The sequence below is a fragment of the Pseudopodoces humilis genome, chromosome 6 (assembly GCF_049639895.1).
Source record: "Pseudopodoces humilis isolate 2021_Gansu_Grassland_sample_001 chromosome 6, ASM4963989v1, whole genome shotgun sequence".
Taxonomy (NCBI): Eukaryota; Metazoa; Chordata; class Aves; order Passeriformes; family Paridae; genus Pseudopodoces; species Pseudopodoces humilis.
Window position 1 is genome coordinate 6,892,749 of NC_142205.1, and position 22,727 is coordinate 6,915,475.

The window sequence follows — 22,727 nt, forward strand, 5'->3', positions numbered from 1 at the left end:
TCCATTTTTTTAGGTTTATTTTTAAGCTTAAGCAGAGTCTATTTCTGCAGATAAGTTCCTCAGCGACATTGTTGGCATTTTCATTTCTAAATAATAATACTGTATTTATTCATCTCTCCTACATGGAATAGTTTACTTGGAAATTTGCTACTGTGCTACTGAAAAAAACTTAAGTCTTCCTACAGTTTTATCCATGGCAGCTACTAACACATACTAACCCAGACTGGCAGAGCTTCATCAAGATCTGTCATTCTGGGGAACTGCTTTATCCTCTGTTTCCTTTGTGTGTGCAACTTAAATCACAGTGGGTCTGCCCTCACCCATGGGTGACAAGAACCTCTTTCATAGGGGACTGCAAATCCTCCCTGCGTTTGGAGTTTCAAAGTTCACGTTTTGTGTTTTGAACAGAGTGGCGAGATCCAGAATTCATGAGAGAAGTTGAAGCTGCTACAGGACTGGATCTTGGTTCCTCTAAAAGTAATGGAAAAGGACAGAAAAAGAAAGGGAAGAAGCAAAAATACCCAAATCTGACAGACCTGAAGCAACAGGCTAACACTTCTCGTTCCCGGCTTGAGAAGAAAGTTTTCAATAAGTAAGATATTTCCATTCTCTAGAGCCTGTTAAATTACTATTTCTGTTTGATTCAACAGTATTTTCTGTTTCTACATTAACATGTACTTACTAAACAGCTTTTTTTTGCTAACTGCAAGCAAAAATATCTTCCATATGTCTGGAGGGTAAAAAATAGCAGGTACTGATAACCAAGGTTATTTCTTTGAAACTGATCTTCAATTAATTTGCAAAATTTCCCTATGAAAGACTTTTTTCATCCTGTCTCAGTTTTTCTAAAACTTTAATTGCTAGATTGGCTTCTCTGGATGATCATTTACTAGTCAAGCACAACAGCTCAGGTGAATGTGGGAACCTGCCAGCTACTCCCAAATGGGCTTTAGAACATACAGTAGCTCCATCTGTCCACTATTAACAGTTCTGTTGCCTTAGATGTGGCTACAACAAAAATTTGCTGAAGCATGAAGGAGTCAAAGGAAAATAAAGTTGTCAAATCAAAAAAGAAAAATTATTATTGTAAAATCATTTTTACAATATGGTGGGTTATTCTTTACGCATACCAGATGAGTTGAACAGCATCCAAGACACAATATTTGTTTAAAATCAATTTTCCCTTCACTGATGTACTGATTATAATAACAAAGCCAAATCCACATTGCTTTTGGTTATGGAAATAGCACATTTTCTGTGAAATACTCATGTCACCTGGTCTTAGAAGTCAGAGACATACAGTTCTAATGATTAGATTTTCATATCATGGTTTATTGTGGTTTGTGCTAATGATTTTGAGTGTGTGTTAGTGCCAGGCATAGGGAATCAAACCTGTCAAGTTTTTAATAGGTTTCATGCTTTGCAGCACTGAACAAGATGATAACCTTGGCTCCTTATAACAGCCCCAAATTACTTGAAATGTATAGGTGATAAACCCAGGCTCTAGTCTGCCAATAAAGCTAAGTGAAATTGCACACAGATCATCAAAGTGGGATCTCATTTCATTTACAGTATCACACAATCCACTGGTGCTAATGTAAAACCTACATGACATGAAAGTGTCAAGGCCACTCTGCGCTGCTAAAGGCTCACTTTTCTCCTACCAATTAGGTAATATTTGAAGTGCAAAACCATGACCACATTTTCCTTACTCTGGTAACTTTATTGGCAGAAGTTTGTTAAAAGTATATCTCTTCCAGGGTGTTTTTTTCAGAATGTTGGTTTTCATTGCAGTTGCTGATGAGAAACTCTTTAATCCCACCATTTAGAGCATTATTAAGAAGAAACCTCTGTTTTCAGATGTTTCAAAATGGCTTTGGAAATGAAGCCATTACATAGAGCAGTTACCAAACCAGAAGTCAGCTTGTTTCTTGGAGATAACCCTGGAAGCAGAGCTGGAATAGTGTGTAAGGGCTGATCCTGAAAGAGGCTGAGGAACTCTACCCAGGTGCATGTCTTATCTTCATTTTCCTGCACAGCTTGAAACATCCTCAGAAGTAATAAAGACAGACTGTGACAATGTAGAGTCTTAACAGCAGGGGCCTTGAAACCATCTACTTGTGTGATGGAACTTACCAAACTTGTAGAAATCAAAGGAGACATCAGCCAGTGCCCTGTTTTTGAATGGGACACTGTCCCTCAAACCAAGCCTGTTAGCTGCTCTACCTCTCACATCAGCAGAACAGCCAGCTGTTTACCTGGTGTTAGGAGATAACACCCTTCATAAGCAGGGTGACAGCTGAGAACGCCTGCAAACATCAGCCTCAGCTGAGCTTTTGTGCCAGAGGCATCTTAAGTAACCACTAAAAATTGGAACTTTAGAATCCAGTGAAGAGCAAAATTCTTGACGTAAGGTGCTCTCAGCTCTGCACAGCAGCTGCTTTAAGTTTCTGAGGGGACAGATGTTCACAACAGAACATTTTCCTGACTGCTTCTGCTGCCTCTTACTCCTCTGCATTTGTGAACCTATTCCTCTGCCTTACCATCTGGAGAATATAGGGGCCTGCTCTCTCTCTGCCTTTTATGACAATCTGCTACTCCTGTTCATGCTGTCTAGGCATCATTTTCCTCACCTTCAAAATCTTAGCTGTGTGATCTTCACTCAAAAGTTTGTGGAGGGGAAAAAAGTGCAGGTGTCTTAATTACCCAGCTCAGAAGTATTGCAGTCCATCCCAAGAGAAATCTCTGGGTACATCTTTACTGGGAGGAAGCAGTGGCAGCCAGTAGAGCAGCAACAGGGACACAGACAGGCCCTCACTGGATTTGGGAGCACCAGAAAACTTAACAGCTCTGAACTTTATTCCCTCACTTCTTTTTTGAACCAGAAGAATGTTCTAGAGCCTTCTTCAAGCATAGCCGGAGATGCAGAGGGCACAAGTGCTTGCCCATGCTGAGGCAGCAGAGATCCCATTTCCACCTGATGTATGAATGAGGTATTGGACATAGTGTCCTGCCTGTGCTAAACTCTGGACACTTCTGCAGCAGAAGCCTGTCTGTCTGTAGAGATACACAATAATCTGGTGTCTTCCTAAACTAGAGTTGTTCTTGTGGCTTAAAAGCTGCTGCTCAGGAATGGGGATGCTGCTGGTGTGAGCAAAAGAGTCTAACTCAGACCACATCTGGTGAAACTGAGTTTTAGTAACCTGTAGAAGTTGCTAGATTAGTTCACATGAAGTGAACAGCAAACCCTTCCCTCACAAAAACATTCTGGATTGAGGGCTAGATTTCGTAAGGGTTTCTGAGTATTATTTTTTTAAGATTTTGTTAGATACTTTTAGTTGTTTTTTCCCTGAGAGCACTTAGGTGCTTTTGAAAATCAAACATGCTCCATGTGGCTCTAAGAAATAATGCTGGGAGGGTGGAATACACAGCCATTAAACTGAGAGACTTGAATTTGTTTACTCCTGTTAATAAAATCATTGCTGAATTAAACTATTTATATTGCTGCAGCTAATTTAGTTAACAAGACAAATTTGTTCAGCCTCATCAATGCCGTGCTCAGAAGCCTGGTAGTGATTAATCAAATTCCCCAACATTCATAAACATTCTTCAGGATTGAGTAGACTCAACATAACTGTTATTATTGTTTTGTTTCTCTTTCAGAGGTGCCATGAAACGGGTCGTGAAAGCCATGAACCGGGTGGACCAAAGGAAGCACGAGAAGTTTGCCAACCAGTTTAATTATGCACTGAATTGAATTAAATTCTTAATCACCTCTGCCCTTCTTTATTACAAGAGTGCAACTGTAAAACCCTTAATCAAAGATATTTGTATTTACACTACAATATTTTGCTTGGCACATTTTTACAGGTGTCATTTTAAAATTGTTTCCATGTTTAACTTATTTGATAATGAATATTAATTTTGGAAAAGATGTGGTATGGAATTGAATTAATTTAAAAAGTTGATAATTATTTGAAATACAAATGAAATAGAGGTGTTTTATGACTTGTACATAATTTGGGTAAATTGCTCAGATTTTGGGGCTTGGTTTTTTCCCTTCCTAAGGGACTCGTGTAATTTATATGTCCTTTGACAAAACGTGTTTAATATTCCACATTCATGCCTTCAGGGGAAAAGATACATTAAAAATGACGTGATTGCTGCTGGTGATGACAATACACAGAGCATTTTCTCAGCCTACTGCTGTACAAAGTGAGCCACATCAAGCAGCACAGCAGCTTCTGCATCACCTCTACAAACACCTTGGCACACAATCAGCTGATGCCTTCAGATGATGAATGGAGTAGAGTTTGATTTCTGCAAACTGAATTTCAGGAGCTAAGTGAGTCTTGGTAGCTGTGGCACAGATGGAAAAGCTGAAATGGCAAAGATCATCCTGGCTTGCTTCTTGTCCTCCCAAGGTGGTATCCCAGTATCTTTCAGAACTGCTCCTGGACAGCACATTGTGAAAGTCTGTAGATTTACACAGAATGTGCTCCAGGGTTTAACTGCTGTCAAAAAAGCTCAGTTTGAAGTGAAAGTGAGAGATTTAAAAAAAAAATCACTCAAGTGGCACACTGAACTAGTGGCACAAATGAACTGCCTGGCTTGAATCAGATACAATTACATCAGGCTAAAGCCTCAGAGTGTGTCTAAGTACCCAGATATAAACAGAAGAATCTGGAATCTCTTGACTCCAGGGAGTTAATGTGAAGTTGGATTCAGTGTGGGTTGTAGTTCTTGGCTGGGTACTTAAACAAATCTCCCAAACTTGTTTGCTGGCTGTAGTCAAGCTTAAGGAGAGAGAATGAAACAGTGATCAGTTGTGCTCTTGCAAGATTTCATATGGCTTTATGGGTAAAGAAAATCTAGAGAATCAGGAAGGTGGTATTTGAAAATCAGTTTCAAAGTGACCTGCAAAAGTCTCCAGTAAAATACTCATTATAAAATAGAATGGATTCTCTATAGCACAGGCTTTGTTATTCACCTGTTGGAGGTGTTTCCTAATGTGTAAGGAGACTCTAAGAATTAAAAATTTGGAAAATTTTAACGAATCACTGTACCTTCTGACCACCTCAAACAAAAGCTAATTTACAGTTCTGCTAAATGCTTTCTGACTTGCACAAGTACTGCATAGGAAGCAATTAATGTTGACTTTTTATAATTTATCTTGCAAGATCTCTGTAATTTGGAAGACATATTTTATTCTTCAACATGGGTTGATATACTTCTGAAATACTGAAAATAATAAAGAGACAGAATTTCAAGTCATATCTACTGACTGCACTGGAAAGTAAAGCCACTTCTATTATCAGTCTTGCTAGTGTGGCAGTGAAGATTTCAGGTGAAAATGTGGGTAAGGACAAACTAAGTTCATCACCAAGTCAGTTGAATCAACTGCTAAAGTGATTTGATTTCTTACTAAGAACAAAGTCACACACACAAAATAGAATACACACAAACCCAACAACTCCACCACTGCACACATTAGAATGTGATAGTAATCACTGGATGCTGGGATTCCCGGACAGCCCAAACTTAACTGACACTTGGTGATTAATGTTCAAAGAACCACAAAAATCACTGTGCCACTGATCCAGAGATTCTTGAGCCTGCACAAGCTGAAGGTGTTCATTTATAAAACAGGTTTTCTCCCTGTAAGAAGAATAGGGAATTTATGTTGTGCAGTGACACTTAGCCCTGCTTTGCTGGGGCCATGAAGTGTCAGCACTACAAAGTCCCCAGCAAACTGTCAATGCACTTTCCCCATGGAGTTCCCTTTATGGGTCTTTAATAAAGATCCTAAAGAACAAGACTGGGAATGGAAATGGCACAAATCTGAGGGGGAAAAAAAAAAAAGTGGTTAGTCAGTCATGTTCCACCGTGAGCAACCTGGTCTAGTGGAAGATGTCCCTGCCCTGGTAGAAAGGCTGGAAACAGATGGTCTCTAAGGGCCCTCCTAACCCAAAACATGCTGTGATTCTAATGATGCTACTCAGTCACATCAGTTCTAGAATTATCAGCTAAAACTTCCTGTCTGGACCCAATTGTCCAATATGGCAGTTAAATCTGATCCTATCACATGATCTGTGTGCTTTCCCCCTTCCTTTATTAAAAGCATGCTTGGAAAAAAAAAAAAAAAAAAAAAAAAAAAAGGTGTCTTCCTGGAGTGCCTCTTTTGTGCAGAAGGAGAATTTTCAGAGTTAAGGTTCCCTGGCAGGTGACTCAGAAATGGCCAGCTCACACAGAGGTACCTGGACTTTGGGACAGGTTGATAGCCAGTGATGACTTTCTTTAAAGCTCTTCTAGTATTTTTCTTCTACATTTTTTTTCTTTTTTTTGCCTTGGGGCAAGATGAACCATTGACCCTTCATAGGAAAATGTGTAGATAGCACACCCCCTGTAGCGCTGTATTTATGTTCCCCTGGTCCAGTGTTGGACAAACCCTTCCCTTAACAGCCATGTTAATTATTGACACTTTTTATCCAATTATTTTTCTACAAGAGCCATTCAGCATGTATACATGCAACAGGTCTTGAATGTTGTCACTTAAGCATTCCTGTTAGACTTGGTCAGACATAATTTAGAGGGTTTGGGGGAGCTTTCTCCTTTTCCTGAGTTTATCTGTAGCTGTGCTGGAAGAAGAAATCTAAAAAGGCATCTCTCTCCAAAGATCCAGTATACCCTCACTAAATAGAAATCCTTTCAAGTTCAAAAACTCAAAATAGATCAGTCTATTTTTTCACCAAAACTATCAAAAACTATCAGTTTTTGATACATCACACCTTTTGTGTGTCAGTTTACTTACAGCAGTTTACAAATTTGAGGTCCTGGGCTCACTGGTTCAAATGTCATTCAACTGTCCCTGTGACATTTCTACTGGAACTTTTCTATTCCTGTCCTCAGGACTTCTGAGGAAAAAAAAAAAATAAAGGTATAATTCGTATAATGTCTATGTATAGTTTTGTCTTTATAACTCACTCCAACACCTTTGCAATTGTACTTGTGCTTACTGAAGATGTTGTGTGTGTTTCCAGGTACCTAGACACCTTGATTTGGTCCTTAGAGTGTTAAGGTGAATAGTTTAATACAGGTTGAATATTGTGTGTCTGAAGGGAATCTGAGCTGAAGTGAGCTGTGCTGGTGCATCTAAACCATCCTTTTTTAACCAGGGTTGTGTCAGTGGGAAAAATGAGACCTGTTGGCAGACTCCATGGTTATTCTTACCTGAGCACATGGTTACACCTGGGGAGTAAAAGCCTGGAAGGAAAAAAGACAGCAGCACATATGGTCTGGCACTCAAATAGAAAGAATTTAGTGACATAAATGAGCCTGGTGTGGAGCTTGTGAGTGGGGTTTCTGAATGAAAGCTGTCCTTCAGCACATCCCCTCCGAGGTTCCTGGGACAGGGTGATGGGCCCGTACTTGTCTTTTGCACAATGCCTTGTGACCTCATTTTCTCTAAACTCACTTGAAGCTTGGCTTTATCAACCTGGATAGGGCAGAAAGTTTCTATTAGAAGCAGTAACAATAAAAAGTTCCTAGAAATCATGGTTAAAATATTTATTTGTAGCTCTTTTTTTTTTTTTTTTTTAATCGGTAAGCAAAACACAGAAATGGGATTTGTAAGCAGTTCTGCATGGACAGTAGATTGTGCCACACAGAACAGTTTGCATGTTGGGGAAAGGCTTCAGTTAATCAAAGTGGGCATTATTGAAAAAACAACGAAGAAACCAACTTTGTTCTGTGGAAAACAAAAAGTAAACCTGTTCCATTTCAAGTGGCAGTGGAAATGGGTGATAAGGGTGTTAGAAGTTGTAAGGAGCCTCTAGCCAGAAGCAAGAGGTGTTGAATCCCAGGAGCCCAGGCAGCACAAAGCCAGTTCAGGTGTGTCACAGTGCACAGCAGAGGCAGGTGGCCACCTGGTGGTCTCCCACACTCTGCAAGTGCCTGGCTTTGGTGCGGCTCCGTGTGGGGCTTGCTCAGCGCTGTTAGACACATTGATGCTTTTACTCGGAGCTGATGTGGATGTCTCTGTAGGTAACGCACCAGAAAAGGTGAGGCTGTTACAGCAGTACTCAAGTGATGAGAAGCGGCCGCTTAAAGCCGCGCGTTTTGGAATGCCTCAGCAAAAGTCACTGGTTCTGAGCAGGCAGTGGCAATCGTGATGCATTTAACAGCGCTGCCGCACTCGTTCAGGAGGGAGAGGCCAGGTCCCTTCTCAGCCTCAGGGGTGACAGTCCCGTGTCCCGGCTCAGGAGCCATCAGGGGAGCTTAAATGCAGTGAGACAGCTCACATCACCTGTTTCCCTGTGGGAACTGGAATTGAACCGCCATGGAGCTAAAACTGTAAAACATTGGCTTCGTGTAGGAAACCAGACAGAGAGTAAAAGATCTCTGCAGATTACAGTCCCCAGACTGGGGCAAGGGAGGGCTGGATCTGCATTCTTATTCCCTAGACACTGCCAGGAAAAACACCACTGAACTTCATGGATTCAGGAGGGAGCTTCCTCATAGATATCGTCACCAGCTAGATCAGCCCTCAGGACCCCAAGGGCACCAAAGGCAGAGAGAAGGGTGTTAAGAAAGGTGTTACTCTGGTAACTTCTGCAGAACAATTTCTCCATATGTCTGTTCTAGGATGCTCTGGCACAGCTGCATGTAAGTTTAAAGTTTGTATACCCAAAACAGTTAACAGCACTCTGCCCCTGGGTAAAAATAACACTTGAATTTGCATCTGAAAACAATCAAGTTCTGCACCAAGCAGTGCCCAAGGAGCGCTCGATGGGGCTGGGAGTGCAGAGGGAAGTTAGTCCATAGCCAGGTGAGAAAGAAAACACAGAGGAGAGACTCGAGGTGTCAGGGAGAGGCAAGCCAGGAGCTGAAGGTGAAAATCAGGGCAATATCCTTCCTGACAAGGGCACCATCACACACCCCCAAACAAGGAAACAATCTTGGCAATGTGAACAGTCAGCCACCAGTTACCTGAAGGATCACCAAGGAAAAAGGCAGGTCTGAAGCCAAGTCAGCAAGGAGAGATCAGGGTGAGAGTCAGCTACAAAGCCAAGCACAGCTCAGGCAAGAGACCCCACTGAAATGCAGCTCCCCTGCAACCTGCTGGAGGGTTCAGGGGGAGGCTCCTGGGCAGTCTCTCCCAGCTTTGCTGTTTCCATGTCAGCCTGAGCCAAGGTGCTGCAGCTGTGCCACATCAGGGCAGAGCTTGGGCACCTGCTGGAGTGTGGGGTGGGGACACCAGGAGGATTACAAAGGTGGGGAGAGGGTAACGAGAGAAATTAGATCCTACTGGTACATTAAGAGCCCTCTCTCTGGGGCATCCCTCTTACTGGATGTGGTAATGGTCCTATTTCAAAATCCTCTACAGAAACTGAAGGAATTAAGAAAGAAGGAAAAGCCTCAAAGGAGCAGCCTAGATCAGACCAGTCCGAACCCTCCCCATCCAGCAGCACCTCCCCAGCCCTTCAGCTTGGAGGGATGCTAAAGAGACCAAAACTTAGCACATCCCCTAGAAAATATGAGTGGATGAGAGCTAGGGCTGCCTGCAGCTGAACAAATTGTGGCCCAAGGGATAAAGTTGTTCTTCCAGGTGTGAGAGTCAAATACTGCTCCTGAAGGAAAAGAAGGAGAAAGATCCCTCATGTTTCTGAGTTGATGCTTTCCCTCCTCTTCTTCAAAGCTGATTGAGTGGAGAAAGAAAAGGATTCATGTCCTTGCTGAGCTTTTCCTGTCAGCTGGGTCTGGGGAATGCAGAGCCTAAGTGCCGTGCCAGCTCAGGGGAGGGCTGGGGGAGCAGGCTCTGCCACGCTGGGAGGAGAGCATGGGGTGTTTGTTCTAGTCACAGGCTGCACCAGAGCCTGGGCAAACTGAGCTAGGCTTATGTCAGCACAATCTGTTTCTCCATCTCTAAATGTCTGTGACTGAAATATCATCATTTGGCTTTCTGGGTAGATTTCCCCTTGCTTTTCTGCCTGCCAGTGCCCTGAGCAAAAACCCAGCTCTCCTGTGCCAAGTGCTCGTATGTTTTTCCATTATCATGAGGAATCCTCTCTGTTGAGGGGTTAAGGAAAATCTTATTAATTTGTTTTTTTTAATCTGGTGCTAATTAGTTTAGATGTAATGAGAAGAATTAGGCTTCTGGTTGCTTTGAAAGGGGTTGTTGGGTAACCATTCCTGCCGACATTCCAATTTGCGTAATGACAAGGTGTTGGCATTGCATCCACCATTAATTTGCTGTATTTATAATGCCATTATGGAGCCATTCTTATCCTCATGCACTGTAAAAGGTATATGGAAATATAATATATGATCCTGCTTGTTTGGAAATTGCTTTTCGATATCTTTGAATTTTTGTAAAAGTATTTTTGGCAGCTGAAGGCTAGCAGCACCACCAGGAGAGTCTGCCACACGGTTTCACTAGGGCAGAAATCAAATGCTGCTTCCAGGTGTGCACGAGTGTTTATTTTCCCCAGTGCTGGAGCAGAAGCAGCAGAGGTGAGTGTGATCAGGTGTGCTGCGGAGCGTGCTCAAGGCAAACACAGTATTTCACTCCAAATCATGCCTACAAGGCATGGTGCTGGTGCTTGAAGTCCCAAAGAGCATCCTTAATCACAACTCTCAAAACGTTTAACAGGTCACAGAGAGTGCAGCTTGATGCTGTGAACTCTCGGTCGGCACAAGTTGGAGGAGCCCAAGCAGCAGCTCATTCAAATGCTCTTTCCCTACACTTCTCCTCCCCTCCTGCAGACTTTGGGAACTGAGGAACAGGAAATAAACTTGTCACTCTACCTGTGTGACAGTGAAAAGGCGGGAAAGAGTCCCTGTATGTGCAGGATGAGTTCTCATAATGTATGTGTGTGGTTACAGAGAAAAAAAAAATACAAAGGAAGAAAAAGAGCAATAATTGATTTCTTTGTACTAAGTTTAATAGAATTATTTTGGCTGTCTTGAAAGAGCAGCAGTTTACTGAAGGAGGTGAATGTTTGCAGTGTAAACCATCACCCCACATAAATGTTACTGTAACAATATTTCAGTTCTTTGTTGTGATGTCATCTCTCCTTCGTTGTCACTGTAAAATGTTTCTGGTTTGTGTCATTGCAGAGAAGAAAATCTAGAAGATGTATTCTAAAATAAAGTCTATCACTTTGAGTGGACCTGGCTAGTTTTAGCTACCTGAACATGTGTCACATCATAAGAATAAATTAGTAAATTGTGAACAGATATTGCCTGACCCTGTTTGTCCAGACTTTTCTGTTCTGGCCATGCTCTGTGTTCTGGCTCCTTCTCTATTGATACAGGCTGCATTCTTAGGATTTCCAGCATCAATGGGATTTCTCCTGAGTGGGCACAAAGTTGTAGCTTTCCAAGGCTGTGATAACCTGTTTTAAAGCTTACTCTGTATGATGAATTCACATCTTTGCCAGACAGCATCAGGAAAGGAGAAAGAGCTCTTCCTGTCAGGGTTATTTTCACTGTGACAGCCCCCATTCTGTCCACCTGAGATGTCTGTTTAACAAGAGCATGTGGCACAGAACATGAGTGTGTGACCAAGAGGGAAAGAAGTAAAAAACCCCACTAGACAGAGAAGAATGTGATTTATGCAGACCATTTATGTAAGCCCACTTTGAGAGACAAACTGATTAGGATCCTCTTTGTTTACTTGCCTGTCCCCTTCATCCCCAGTGTCCCTCTGCTCTCTGCCTTGGTTTGCTTCCCGGAGTTTGGAAAATCTTCCAATAGCAGGAAAAAAAAAATCTTTCTTTTATTTGCTCTTAAGAAAGGCTCTACAACAACTGTATTTATTTGGTTATCTTTGAGACAGAACCTGAAGACCAGAAATGTCCAGACATTGTAGTTTTCCCTTGAGTATTTAAATTCAACTGTTTGAGCAGAATTATTTTGTCATGTAATACAGGAATTCATGGATATTTTTTAATACAGCAGACTACAAGCAGCCATCATGGTGTATTTTTGGGAAATGGATTTAAGTTTATATAGACAAAGCTTTATCTTTAACATTTCATTTGTGTAGTATAAGACTAGAAATGAGTAACATGACTGAGTTCAGTCTGAAACAGAAAGTCTGAGATACATGTCAAAACCTCTAAGAATTAAAAAAATGTAATTCACTGCACCCTGCTCAAGTGGAAACAACACGAGGAATTTTTGCAGGTGATAGTGCAGAAGTGGCTTGCAGTGACTTTGTGAAACATCATTGACTGCTGAGTGAAATCAATGACACAAAATATTTCAAAATATTTTCAGTTCTCTCTCAGTTGTTTGGAACATATCTGTCTGTATTTATGTGCTTTTTTCTATTGTTTTGATTGGGAGACATTTTACTGAAAACTGAAATTTGTTCAGTATAAGCTGAAGTAAAATAGATGCACTTTCCTTTTTTTAACCTCGTTTATTCAGAGTGAACAATAGTAAGATGCTATTAATATCTGAATCTTTTCTTACTAATACAGGTTTGCAGCCTTGGATTTAATATTGATTTCATGGGAATTAGTCCAAAAATATGCTGATGCCCCAGATCATCTCTGGTGCATGCTAAAGACGTCACCTGAGCTCACTGAATCAGGCTTTGAATGTGCTGCTCAGTCTGTCAGAGCTGAGACTCTGTCCTCTGGCAAATGCTTTGATCGATGTCCCCTTGGATGTGTTCCGTGTCCTGAATCCCCTAACACTAAATTTTATGAATGAATAATAAAGTAATTAAAAAAATAATTTGACTGACAGAATGAACCAGAGCAAACACCTCCTGCTTGTGTCATAACCATCATCCCCTCAGTCAGTGTGTTCCACTTGCTCTGTTCCAGGGCTCGTTGATGATTCATGGAGAAGGAGCTCCAAGAACTCTGTGCAGGAGCACTGGGCGTGGTGTGCAGGGCAGCAGGGACATCGGACAGGCACCACATGGGAAGTGGCTTTTGGGCCTTGCTGAGGGGTCACTGTAGGAGCTTTGGGGGCTTTCTGTGACTGTCTAATGCCACAACCTCGAATGCTGCACCAAGGTCTGTTTGACTGTCCTGCAGAGCCAGAGTGTGAGCAGGCAGGAGCACGGGGGATGGAGTTGGGAGGTTCAGACAAGTGGGAACATTTTGCTTTAGCACACCAGGGGCTGAGCATTCACACCTGAGATGTTCCTCAACAGCTGCCCTGTGTTGACACCATCAGCTTCTCACTGTCATGCTTACACCCACACGCTCTGATCCAACACCATGAGCCAGCTGCAGAGTTTTGGTCCAGGGATCATTATTTGAGCTGGGTCTTTGGTGTTGGTGCTCCAAATGCCCTCTGGACACAGCCAGTACCTGTGGGCAGAGTGTAAAACTGCACTGCAGGTGCTGCATGCTGGGGAAGATGCACACTAGAGTTGAGGCTGTGCAGTTTTGCTCTAGAATTTTATGATCTCAGACCTCTGGATGAGGCACTGGAGCAAGGGTTATCAATAACTTCCTAAACTATGCTGAGAAAGATACCTGTGGCTCTGTTTTCAGCACTGCCATAAAATGTGAGAAGCCTTGTTAAATCGCATTTAATGACAGGGAATCTCAGGCTAACCGGCTCCTTCATCCAGCAGCTGTGAGCAATAATACTCACATGAATAGGTTTCACTGGCAGGACGCTAACTGGCCTGGAGCAGGGGAATCAAGCACCCTGAAGCTCTGGGCAGCTCCTGCTGGAGCCAAATTATTTCCCACTGGCAGGAAACTGCTCGGAGCTCCTGGAGTGCGGAGAGGGGTTGAATTATCTCTTTATTCATCTGTGTCATGCCTCACCTGAGCTAACAGTTTGGCTGTTAGTGGCACTTACTCAAACCTGGCATAGTGTGAGTGCCTGATTCCCAATTTAGCTGGTTTTCTTCTACCAGTAAGAGCTGTGCAGAGCACTACTTCAAGCATTATTACTTGTCGTATTTTCCCTGAAAACTTACTTCAGAACACCTTTCATTGTAAAAGTTCTTATTTTCACAAATGCAAACGAATCTGGTCAGAGACTTCTGGTGCTTGTACGCTTCTGCACGCAGGGAAGTGAGAACCCGGAGCATCCCGCAGTACCTGGAGCATCCCGCATCCTCCCCGCGGCTCCCGCGGGCTGCTGGACCCCGCACCCACCGCCCTGCGGGGTCTGCAGCCTGGAGCCGGCTCCGCTCCCCCCTCGTCTCCAATATCGGCAGTAGCTGCAGATTTTATTTCCACGGGAGGGCTGAAACATTTGATTCCATTCTGGAGAGGGTGTGAGGGAGTGGGGTGCGGCTGTGGAACAGCCGGCCATACACAACCCCAGATCGGAGCCAGGCTGGGGGGCCGGGGGGAAAGGAGCAGAGCGGGGAGCAAAGCCCGGACATCCCGGGGACCCCCGGCACCCGCCCGGGCAGCGATGCGGAGGCGGGCGCCGAGAGGAAGGGGATGCTCTGCTCCCCAAGAATCCCTCCGGAAAATACCGCTTTCTTAGAATTGCTCCCGAAGGAAAACAAACAAACAAACAAAAAAAAACAAGCAAACCCCAAACCACCAAAAATTAGTGGAAAATGAAAGCTCTTCCTCGGCTGAGCTTTGGAGTCACGCAGGGGGTGGGAAAAGGGGGTAACAGCGTCCCTGCGGCAGCGGAGCCACCTCGGGGTGCTCACGGCGCTTATAGACTTTTCCTTTGAAGGTCTAAAAAAAGTATTATAAAAGATCAACTTTGATACAAACTTAAAGGTAATCAGCGGAACGGCAATGAAAAGATTATTTTATTTTTAGAGTTGTGGAATCTGAATGAAAGAGCCGAGTTATTAAATTTACATAAATCCAAAATATCGGACTTCCCATCAGCGGAAACATGGCAGAAATGTCGGATTCCCTCTATATATGAATTTGTTTTGTCCGTAATATTGCACAAATCGGCAAAGCCAGTTAAGAAAACGCAAACAAGGAAACTAAGAAGGGAAATACCCTCCCTCGTACAAGAAGAATAAAGTTTATTTGCGTGTAAGAAATACGCTCTCAGAGTAAACGAAAAAGAAAGAGGATGATGCAAGACATTCCTCCGAGCGTCTCACGAGGCAGGCGTTTTCCAGAGGAAACTTGTCTTACAGAGATTCACCCGAAAACCAGGGACTCGCCACCACGGAAAGCGCCTTTTCTTTAGAGTTTATTGATTCATTTAAAGTGTTTAGCAAACAAAGTGCTCTCTTTATCACCTCTTGCTCTTTACTCCCTCGTCTTATACATTAATTATAAAGTTAAAACTTTTTTTTTTTTTTTTTTTGTAACAACCAGAAATATACAGAAACGATTAACGTAAAAAAACAGCCCTGCACCCCAGGAGCCTCCCTCGCCGCCCCTTCCCGGCCCCGCTCGGGGGTCGATGGACAGTGACGTTGTAAAAAATATCCCTTGTCACCTTGAGGTCACGGAAGGAGCGGCGTGTCTCTGCTTCTGCAATGTCGAGGGACAGGACCGATAGTTCTCCGTTTTACCCTGAGAGTCAAATGGGTACATAATCTTTTTTTTATTATTATTATTATTATTCTTTGAAAGTCTTTCGCTAGTGGCCAGATCAGAATAAAAAAACAAAGGCAAATAATATTAATAGTAATTAATAAATTAATTAAACCCACATAGCAACGAGAGACGGTGAAAATAAAAATACAGGTAACGATGATTTACATCTACTTGTATGTACACGGGGGAGGGAGGTTTCTCCTCCTCCTTCCCTCAGCAGCGCAGTCCGGACACATCGCGTACAAAAAGGGTCGTAGAAAGGCCCGAGGGCGGGGGAGCCTCCCGCGGGGTCCCGGGAGCCTCTGGCCGCTCCTTTCGTGCCCCTGGCGTGGGTCGCAGCCGGGGGCGGCAGGAGCACGGGGCTGTCCCTTTCCCCCGGAGTCGCTGCCGGTCGGTTCTTGGTTTCATCTCTGGGGTGCGGGGTGTGGGGGCCGTGCTGCGAGCGGCCCCCGGGCCCGCCCGGCTCATCCCCGGAGGGGCGGCGGGCACAGCGGGAAGGAGCCGGGAGTGAGGAGGAGGAGGAAGGAGCGTCGGGCTTATAGGTGCGGGGTGTAGAAAGCCGGAGCGCCGTAAGTCTGGGAGCCCAGGACGAAGGGCGAGAGGACGGCGGGGCTGGGCAGGAAGGGCAGCTGGGCGGCGCAGACCAGCCCTCCGGCCGGGTGCCCGGCGTAGCTGCCGGGGCCGTGCATGGAGAGCGGGGTGCCCATGGGCGGCGAGTGGCTGAGGGGGCTGAGCCCCCCCGGCAGTGCCGCGCCGCCCAGCCCGGCCCCCGCCCCGCCGCCGCCGCCCCCGCCCGTGGGCGCGCTGGTGTCGGCGCCCGGGTTCTGCTTCTTCCACTTGGTGCGGCGGTTCTGGAACCAGATCTTCACCTGCGTCTCGGTGAGGCTGAGGGACAGCGCCAGGTTGAGGCGCTCGCAGACCGACAGGTACCGCGTGGATTTGAACTTGTTTTCCAGCGCCACCAGCTGCTCGTAGGTGAAGGCTGTCCGCGCCCGCCGGGGCTTGCCAGACTTGGAGTCCGAGCCCGTCCGCTTCCTCTTGGGCTTGGCCTGCGGGCCGGGCTGAGCCCCGGCGGGCGCCCGCGGCGGGGGCGGCGGAGGGGGCGCCGGGGGGGGGCGGGCGCCCCCTCCGGCCCCCTCGGCTCGGAGCGGCCCGGGCCGGGGCCCTCCGGGCGCCGCGGGGCCGGAGCTGCCGCTGGTGCTGCCGCTCTCCTCGCTGCACAGCTCCTCGTCGTCCGGAGGCTCGCTGTCCGGGCTGCGGCTCGGCCGGCTGCTGTAGTCCAGGTCGCACTCCTCGGCCTTGTAGAGCTCCCCGTCCTCTGCGGACAAGCGACAGCCGCTGTTAGGGCTCGCCGCCCGGCCCGGCCCCCTGCCCGCCCTCCCCCAGCCCCGCCGGTGCGGCCCCCGGGGCGAGGGCAGCCGGGGAAACCCGTCCGTCCCGGGAGTTCGCCCACCCGGTGTCCCCGCTGCTTCTGGGACAGGGCTGCCCGGGCAGCGGGGCCACCCCTCCCGGCCCTCCCGGTCCCTCCCGGTCCCCCCGGCCCCTCCGCCCGCCGTGGGGATGAGGCCGGGCCGAGCCCCTCGGGTGCAGGGCTGCCCCGGCCGCCCTGAGCCAGGAGTGCGCTGGGGACAGGGCGAGGAGCTGGGGAAAAGCGGTGGTGATGGGGTTGGGAACTGCAGCTCTGGGGCCGGGAAAGGGTTGTTCAAGTTCGGGGAGGCTGTGCCAGCTCTGCCCCTTCCGAGCCAGACACCTTCAGCAAGAGCTGGTACCCAGATGTGGCCGGGATTGGGGATGTACCTCACTTCCCGCGGCCACCAGTGCACCCACTAAACACCCGAGGGCTGGAAAAGCCTTTGGGAAGGCAGCAGGGCGAGGATCCCCGCGGTAGCCGGAGGGGCAGCGGGGCGCTGGCAGCGGCGAGGAGCGGCTGGGGAGAAACCCCTGCCCGGGCCGAGCCAGCCGTGTCGGGGGAGTGGGCAGCAGGGATGTCAAAGCGCCTCTAACAATTTTAGTGACGGAAATCTCCGAATCGATGGGCGGTTTGCTGGGTTTTGCTCTGGCATTTTTAACCCTTCCTGCGTCTGGTTTGACCTCTTGTCACTTCCCGACATGGAAGTATTAAAGTGGAGTAAATACTTGTATTGATTACCAGAGCAGATACAAACTTAATTAAACTCATTTTGTGCAATGTACAAACTAGTTAACGGTCATTTAATTTATTTGGGTTTATATTACGCTCCAATTAACGGGTTTCCATCGGAGAACAGGGTAATTATCCGATATTTAAGGCTATTGGACTTCTGCTGACGATTCTGTCATTATGAAGCCTGAAAGCAAATCGCGTTTTCCTGAGAACCGGCTCCTCCTCATCCTGGCCGGGGCCGGGCTCCTTCGGGGAAGCGAGAGGTGAATCCTCTCCACGGGACGGGGCTGGGGGAGGCCCCGCGGACAGGTCGGGGGCAGAGGCCCGTGAGTACCGTCCTTTTTCGCCAGTGCTTTCAGACACTCCTAAACTTCCCTCCTCTCACTTCTGCAACGGGGCTGTAGCTCCGGGAACTCCTAATCAAGGACTCCTTTAACTTGGTTAACCCAGATACGCGAATAGAAAATGAACCGCTGGTCTGTCACCCTTATTCCGTCCACAGTTTAGTTGTTTATAATCGCCCCAAAACCTGAACACATCTCAAATTTGCTCCTCAAGCCGGACCCCCTGACACCCGCATGTAAAATTAGACGTGGTTTTAAAAGTGTGTTTTGTTCAACACGCTGATTTCAGATATAGCTGTTTCAATAGGAGAAATCAGGGCAGAGTTCTGTTGTCCTTTTCACCCCGAAAATATCCCTTAATAACTCAGGATTCATTAAGAACCCTTTTCAACTTTCTGTTCAGGTCGGAGCATGGAAAACGCGGGCGATCGCAGCCGAACAGAAAAGAACCGGGTCACTTTTCTCCCAGCCCGACCCAGTGAGTGCAGACAAGTGTCCTGCAACCTGTAGGACCTGCTAGAAAATTGTGGGGGGTAATTTTCTGCAGCAACGATTTATGAAAAGTGCGTGTAGCTGCTCCTGCGGGGCAGACTCGGGGGCTGAGCTCAACCCCAGCACCCACACACGGACCGGACCGGGGACCTGCAGCTGGCTGTTTCCGAATTTAGTTTTCCATCCGAGGAATCCCATCCGTTGGTCAACTAAAATTTTTTAAGACAAAAGAAAGGCACCGCGAATAGAATTGGCGACGGAGATGGACGCCGGACTTGTTATTTTGTTTCTGGAACATGTTAAATTGTGATTTAATGGGGAGTTTGAACTGTTATTTTTAACATTAAAATAGTTTTACGAGCGGCAAGTGACCAGCGCTGTTTTTACTCTCCTTTGGCCAGAAAGCCTTTGCATTTTCCGGAGGGGTTGGTACTTTTCAGGACAGAACTACTTTCCAGAACGCTTCTCCTACATTAAGACACCACTTGAACTAATACTAATTACGATGGGGAAAGAGAAGAATTAAATTTCGTGATTTTCTAGCAGTCCCAGATCTATTCCTGGCCACTGCCATAACATTAAGGCGATGTGACCGAAGGAGTCCCTGTGTGCAGTGTCCGGGGAACTTGTCAGCGGGCGAAGCGCACCGCGGCGTGATGCCTCCAAACATATTTATTTAGAGAGAAGAGATGGAGTTGCATTTCTCTTCTTGTCTGGAGATAAAAGTGTGAGATTAGCGATAGGTTAACCTCGTCAGTCTTTTTGATCACCCAGATCTATTTAATATGACGAAAGTCAGATGAGTTTAGAGGAATAATTACTCCAGCTCCGCACTGCTTTTAAAAATATCTTTTGAATTCTATTAGTGCCCCATTCCTGCTTTTGCTTTACAGATGAAAAATGCGTCATGGCTCGGGCTGGAGCAGATTCCAGACCTCTTTCACTGCCTAATTTTACTTGACAGGAGTCTCGCTATGGCGAGGTTGGAAACCTCCGAATCCTCCTCTCCCGCCCCAGACAGAGAGAAATTATTTCTCCTAAGCCTAGAAGTTTATTTCCTGCAGCTCGCTGCCTCTTCTTTCCCCTCTCTGGACATGGAATAGCTATAGATATTTTCCACAACGACCGCCTTTTCCCGGAAACCCTTCGCGATCCCCAGAGTGGTGGTGTTTAGAGGTGAGAAAGTTGGGATATTCGGACCCAGAAAGAAAAAAGCAATCTAGAGCTTGGGTCGAATGCAATTCCCGATCAATAGCGAGCCCTAATAAGTGTAATAGGTTTTAATCGAGTAATTATCCGAATTTTGACCCTATAATTTAGATGTTAGGGAAGAGTTTGCAAGGTGCTTGAAAGAGATATGCACAATTCGATAATAGGATATCGATCCAAGCAGTCCTACATGCCACTCTGGGGCGATTTTCCCCATTATCCAGCCTCTTTACGCTGCTAAGCACATTTTACCTTAAATGTAATCGAAGGAATTTAATTGTTTTTCCAGAGATAACCAGCATTTTGTCACAATTAGTCTGATTTGTCCTAAAAAAGCCAAGGGGAGAGAGAAAATTGAATCTGTCGCCCAGAGCGACGAGCGGCGGCGGCGGGGGGAGGACGGAGAGGGGTCCGAGGCTGAGGAGAGAGACACAAAGTCATAAACGCCTGGGGGGGCCCAGGCGAGGTGGGGGTACCGAGGGAGGGTTTTCGCACCCTCGGGAACGGGACTCCGGCCCTCCGAAGCTGGAGGAGCCGCTTCCAAGTTTGCCTGAGCCGGAGCTCACAGGCAGCACTGGCTGTCCCTGCCAGGAGGAGGAGGAGGATGGCGGGGTTCCTGCCCACCCCAGCCAGGCCGGCATCCCTGGGGCTCATCCTGCAGCTCCCGGGGGTGCACGACACGAACAGCTCCGGGTGTCCCGCCGAGTTCCTCGGCCACTCGGGGAAAGGAGCCCGGCCAGTGCCGAGCCCCGGGACCAGCCGCCAGCTCCGGCCTGTCCCGGGAGGATGCGCCCGGCTCCCCCCTTGCCATCCCTCCGCCTGACAGAATTCCACCTCTCTACATCCAGCAGCAACAGCGCAGGGCGCATTTGTCCTTCCCCGGAGCCGGCTGCCCGCAGCGCCCCGGCTCCCGAGGCTGCCAGCGGGGGAAGGATGAGATGTCAAAGCATGCGAGACCCTGTTGGGGGAACTCGGGGCAGCTCCGGCTCGGAGGGGCTCCGAGCCCCCGGACCTACTTACTGATCAGCTCTGCCGACTTCTTGCACGCGTCGAAATCTTCGGCGAGAGCCTTTTGCTCGGCCAGCTCCGTCCCTGAGTCCTCGGGCTTATCCTCCGCCCCTAGAGTGAACTCGGTCCCCGCCGATTTGTACAAGCCCGCGCACTGCCGCCGCTTGCTGTTGAACTTGTTAGGGTCCAGGATGTCGAGCACGGAGAAGGAGGTGGTTCTGTGCACCATGGGCAGCGCGGCCACTGCCCCCTCTTGTCCGGGGGTGTTGCTCTGGCTGTCCCCTTGCCTGTCCCGGCTGGCAGGGCAGTAGAGCGGCAGCTCGCCGCCGGCCGAGAGCCGCTGCTCCCCGCGGCTGTCCATCCCTTCCCCGTGGCAGCCGCGGGGCTCCCCGCCGATGCCGGCAGCGGGGGCTGTCACCGCCGCGGCTGCCGCTGCCGGGATGGAGATGTCACCGACCTTGTCTCTGCTCACATTCATGACTCTTTGCAGAGCCCCTCTCGGTTGCAACTTCTCCCCCCTGCCCTCCCCTCTTGCTTTCCCCCTCCTTCCTCCGGAGAAGTTGATCTGGAAACTCCTCCCCGGCTCCGCTCCGGCTCAGGACGAACCGCTGCCTTCAGCTCCCCGGGGCTGCGCTGGGTCCAGCCGCCGGGAGCCTCCGGGGGAAGCAGGGAGTCACAAGGTGATGCTCGGCACAGAGCCTCCACTCAGCTGCTCCTTCTTCCTTCTCATCATCCTCGCCAGGCTGCCAGGCGCTTCTGCCCCCCCTCCCTTCTCTCTCTCTCTCTCACACACAGAGGCAAGGCTATATCTTATTTATGCATTCATATTTAGCACTGGATTGTAATTGGCTACAAATTAATCCCTTGCCCATAATAGTCTGTAATCTTCATCACTGGAAGAGAGACACGTTGGAAATGTGTGCCGGGGGGAGGGGGGCAGAGAGGGAGAGAGCGAATGAAGGATGGTGTTGGCTGTGATATACTTGGCTGTCAGCTCTGTTTCAGCACACCTCCACTCATCTGGAAAGCATCTAAATAGCCTTATTTGGAGAAGTGGGAGGAGATGACGCTTTCTTTTAAATAATTGCGGGATCAATATAAAGAAGATATTATACACAGAAAAGGGGAACTTAAGGTCTTCCATCCCTAATAGTGGAGTTAGATGATCAAAAGGGGATTGTGTGTGTGTGTGTGTGTGTGTGTGTGTGTGCGTGTGTGTGTGTGTGTGTGTGGGCTCAGAGGTGTCAGCCCCCAGCACCTGTTTCCCTTCCCTGCTGGGTTTATTAAATTAGAACAAAAGGAGGAAATTATGGACGGAGGTTTTGCGGCTGGAGTGAAGCTTGTGTCCGCGGACACACACACCCTCACACGCTTCTTTCTCCTCCTTAGCTAATTAATTAAAATTAAATCTCAAATGTAAGTGCCAGGAAAGTGCCAGAAGAAAATTAATGCGTTTAAACGGCACAAGACAAAACACGACGATAAATAAATCCTGAGTAACTGGGAAAAAAGGTCTATTCCCTTGCATGTGAGGAGTAAAGGTATAACCAGACCTAAGTTCCACTTTGGAAAAATACTTTCTTATTAAATACGGTTTTAATTGTAGAAAATTAAGACAGGAATAAAATTGTCAGTGAATTATACAACATGTTTTCCCATCCCCTACCTAATTTCCTTCCCTCTCGTGTATAGTTGTGTGTTCTTTGATCGTATCAATTTCATTCTTGTTTTGGACGCTCCAGTCGCTACTCAGTTTGAATTAGCTGCCAGGAAAAAAAAAAGGGGGGGGGGGCGGTAGGAAAATAGAGAAAGCATAAAAGGAAAATTAGATTTTTTTTTGTCTTTGAGGCTGGTGACACATACAAGGACAGGTCCTTTGCAATTACCGCGGGCAATGATCCTTTAGAAAGCAGAAATTAAAAGTTGGGAGAAATAATGGGTAAAACAATCAGCTTGTAATTTTGGTAGGTCTTGGACATGATTAGTCCATCAGCGGGCTGGGCCCAGGGGAGTCCCGCT

The 22,727-nt window shown here is 47.1% G+C and overlaps 2 protein-coding genes and 1 long non-coding RNA gene across 4 annotated transcripts in view; 1 reads left to right on the forward strand and 2 right to left on the reverse strand.

Moving 5' to 3' along the window:
• Window positions 1-6,952, forward strand: part of UVSSA (UV stimulated scaffold protein A) — a 47,277-nt gene extending 40,325 nt beyond the window's left edge. Inside the window, exons 12-13 of the mRNA XM_005517906.3 lie at window positions 409-592; window positions 3,664-6,952. Of these exons, the coding sequence (XP_005517963.2) occupies window positions 409-592; window positions 3,664-3,757 (278 nt within the window). The 3' untranslated portion in view covers window positions 3,758-6,952. The remainder of the gene's footprint in view (window positions 1-408; window positions 593-3,663) is intronic.
• On the reverse strand, window positions 6,832-9,128 carry LOC148184096 (uncharacterized). 2 transcript variants are annotated; one of them, XR_015772759.1, is made up of 4 exons: window positions 8,989-9,128; window positions 7,429-7,495; window positions 7,231-7,263; window positions 6,832-6,914 (listed from the first exon to the last, which is right to left on the reverse strand). It is a non-coding gene; the product is annotated as an uncharacterized LOC148184096 (long non-coding RNA). The 2 variants fall into 2 exon arrangements; XR_015772758.1 differs by having other exon boundaries at window positions 6,847-6,914; window positions 7,231-7,495.
• Window positions 9,129-16,048: 6,920 nt separating this feature from the next.
• NKX1-1 (NK1 homeobox 1) lies at window positions 16,049-21,186 on the reverse strand. The gene is made up of 2 exons (XM_088056406.1): window positions 20,721-21,186; window positions 16,049-17,193 (listed from the first exon to the last, which is right to left on the reverse strand). The coding sequence occupies exons 1-2, from the start codon at window positions 21,184-21,186 to the stop codon at window positions 16,049-16,051; spliced, it is 1,611 nt and encodes a 536-aa protein (XP_087912532.1).
• Window positions 21,187-22,727: the final 1,541 nt, after the last annotated feature.

Coding starts and splice junctions, on each gene's coding strand:
- NKX1-1 (XM_088056406.1), bottom strand. CDS start 21,186: ATGAATGTGAGCAGAGACAAGGTCGGTGACATCTCCATCCCGGCAGCG. Junction 17,194..20,720: donor GAAGTCGGCAGAGCTGATCA/GTAAGTAGGTCC, acceptor TCCCGGCCCCAG/AGCTGCAGTTCCCAACCCCA.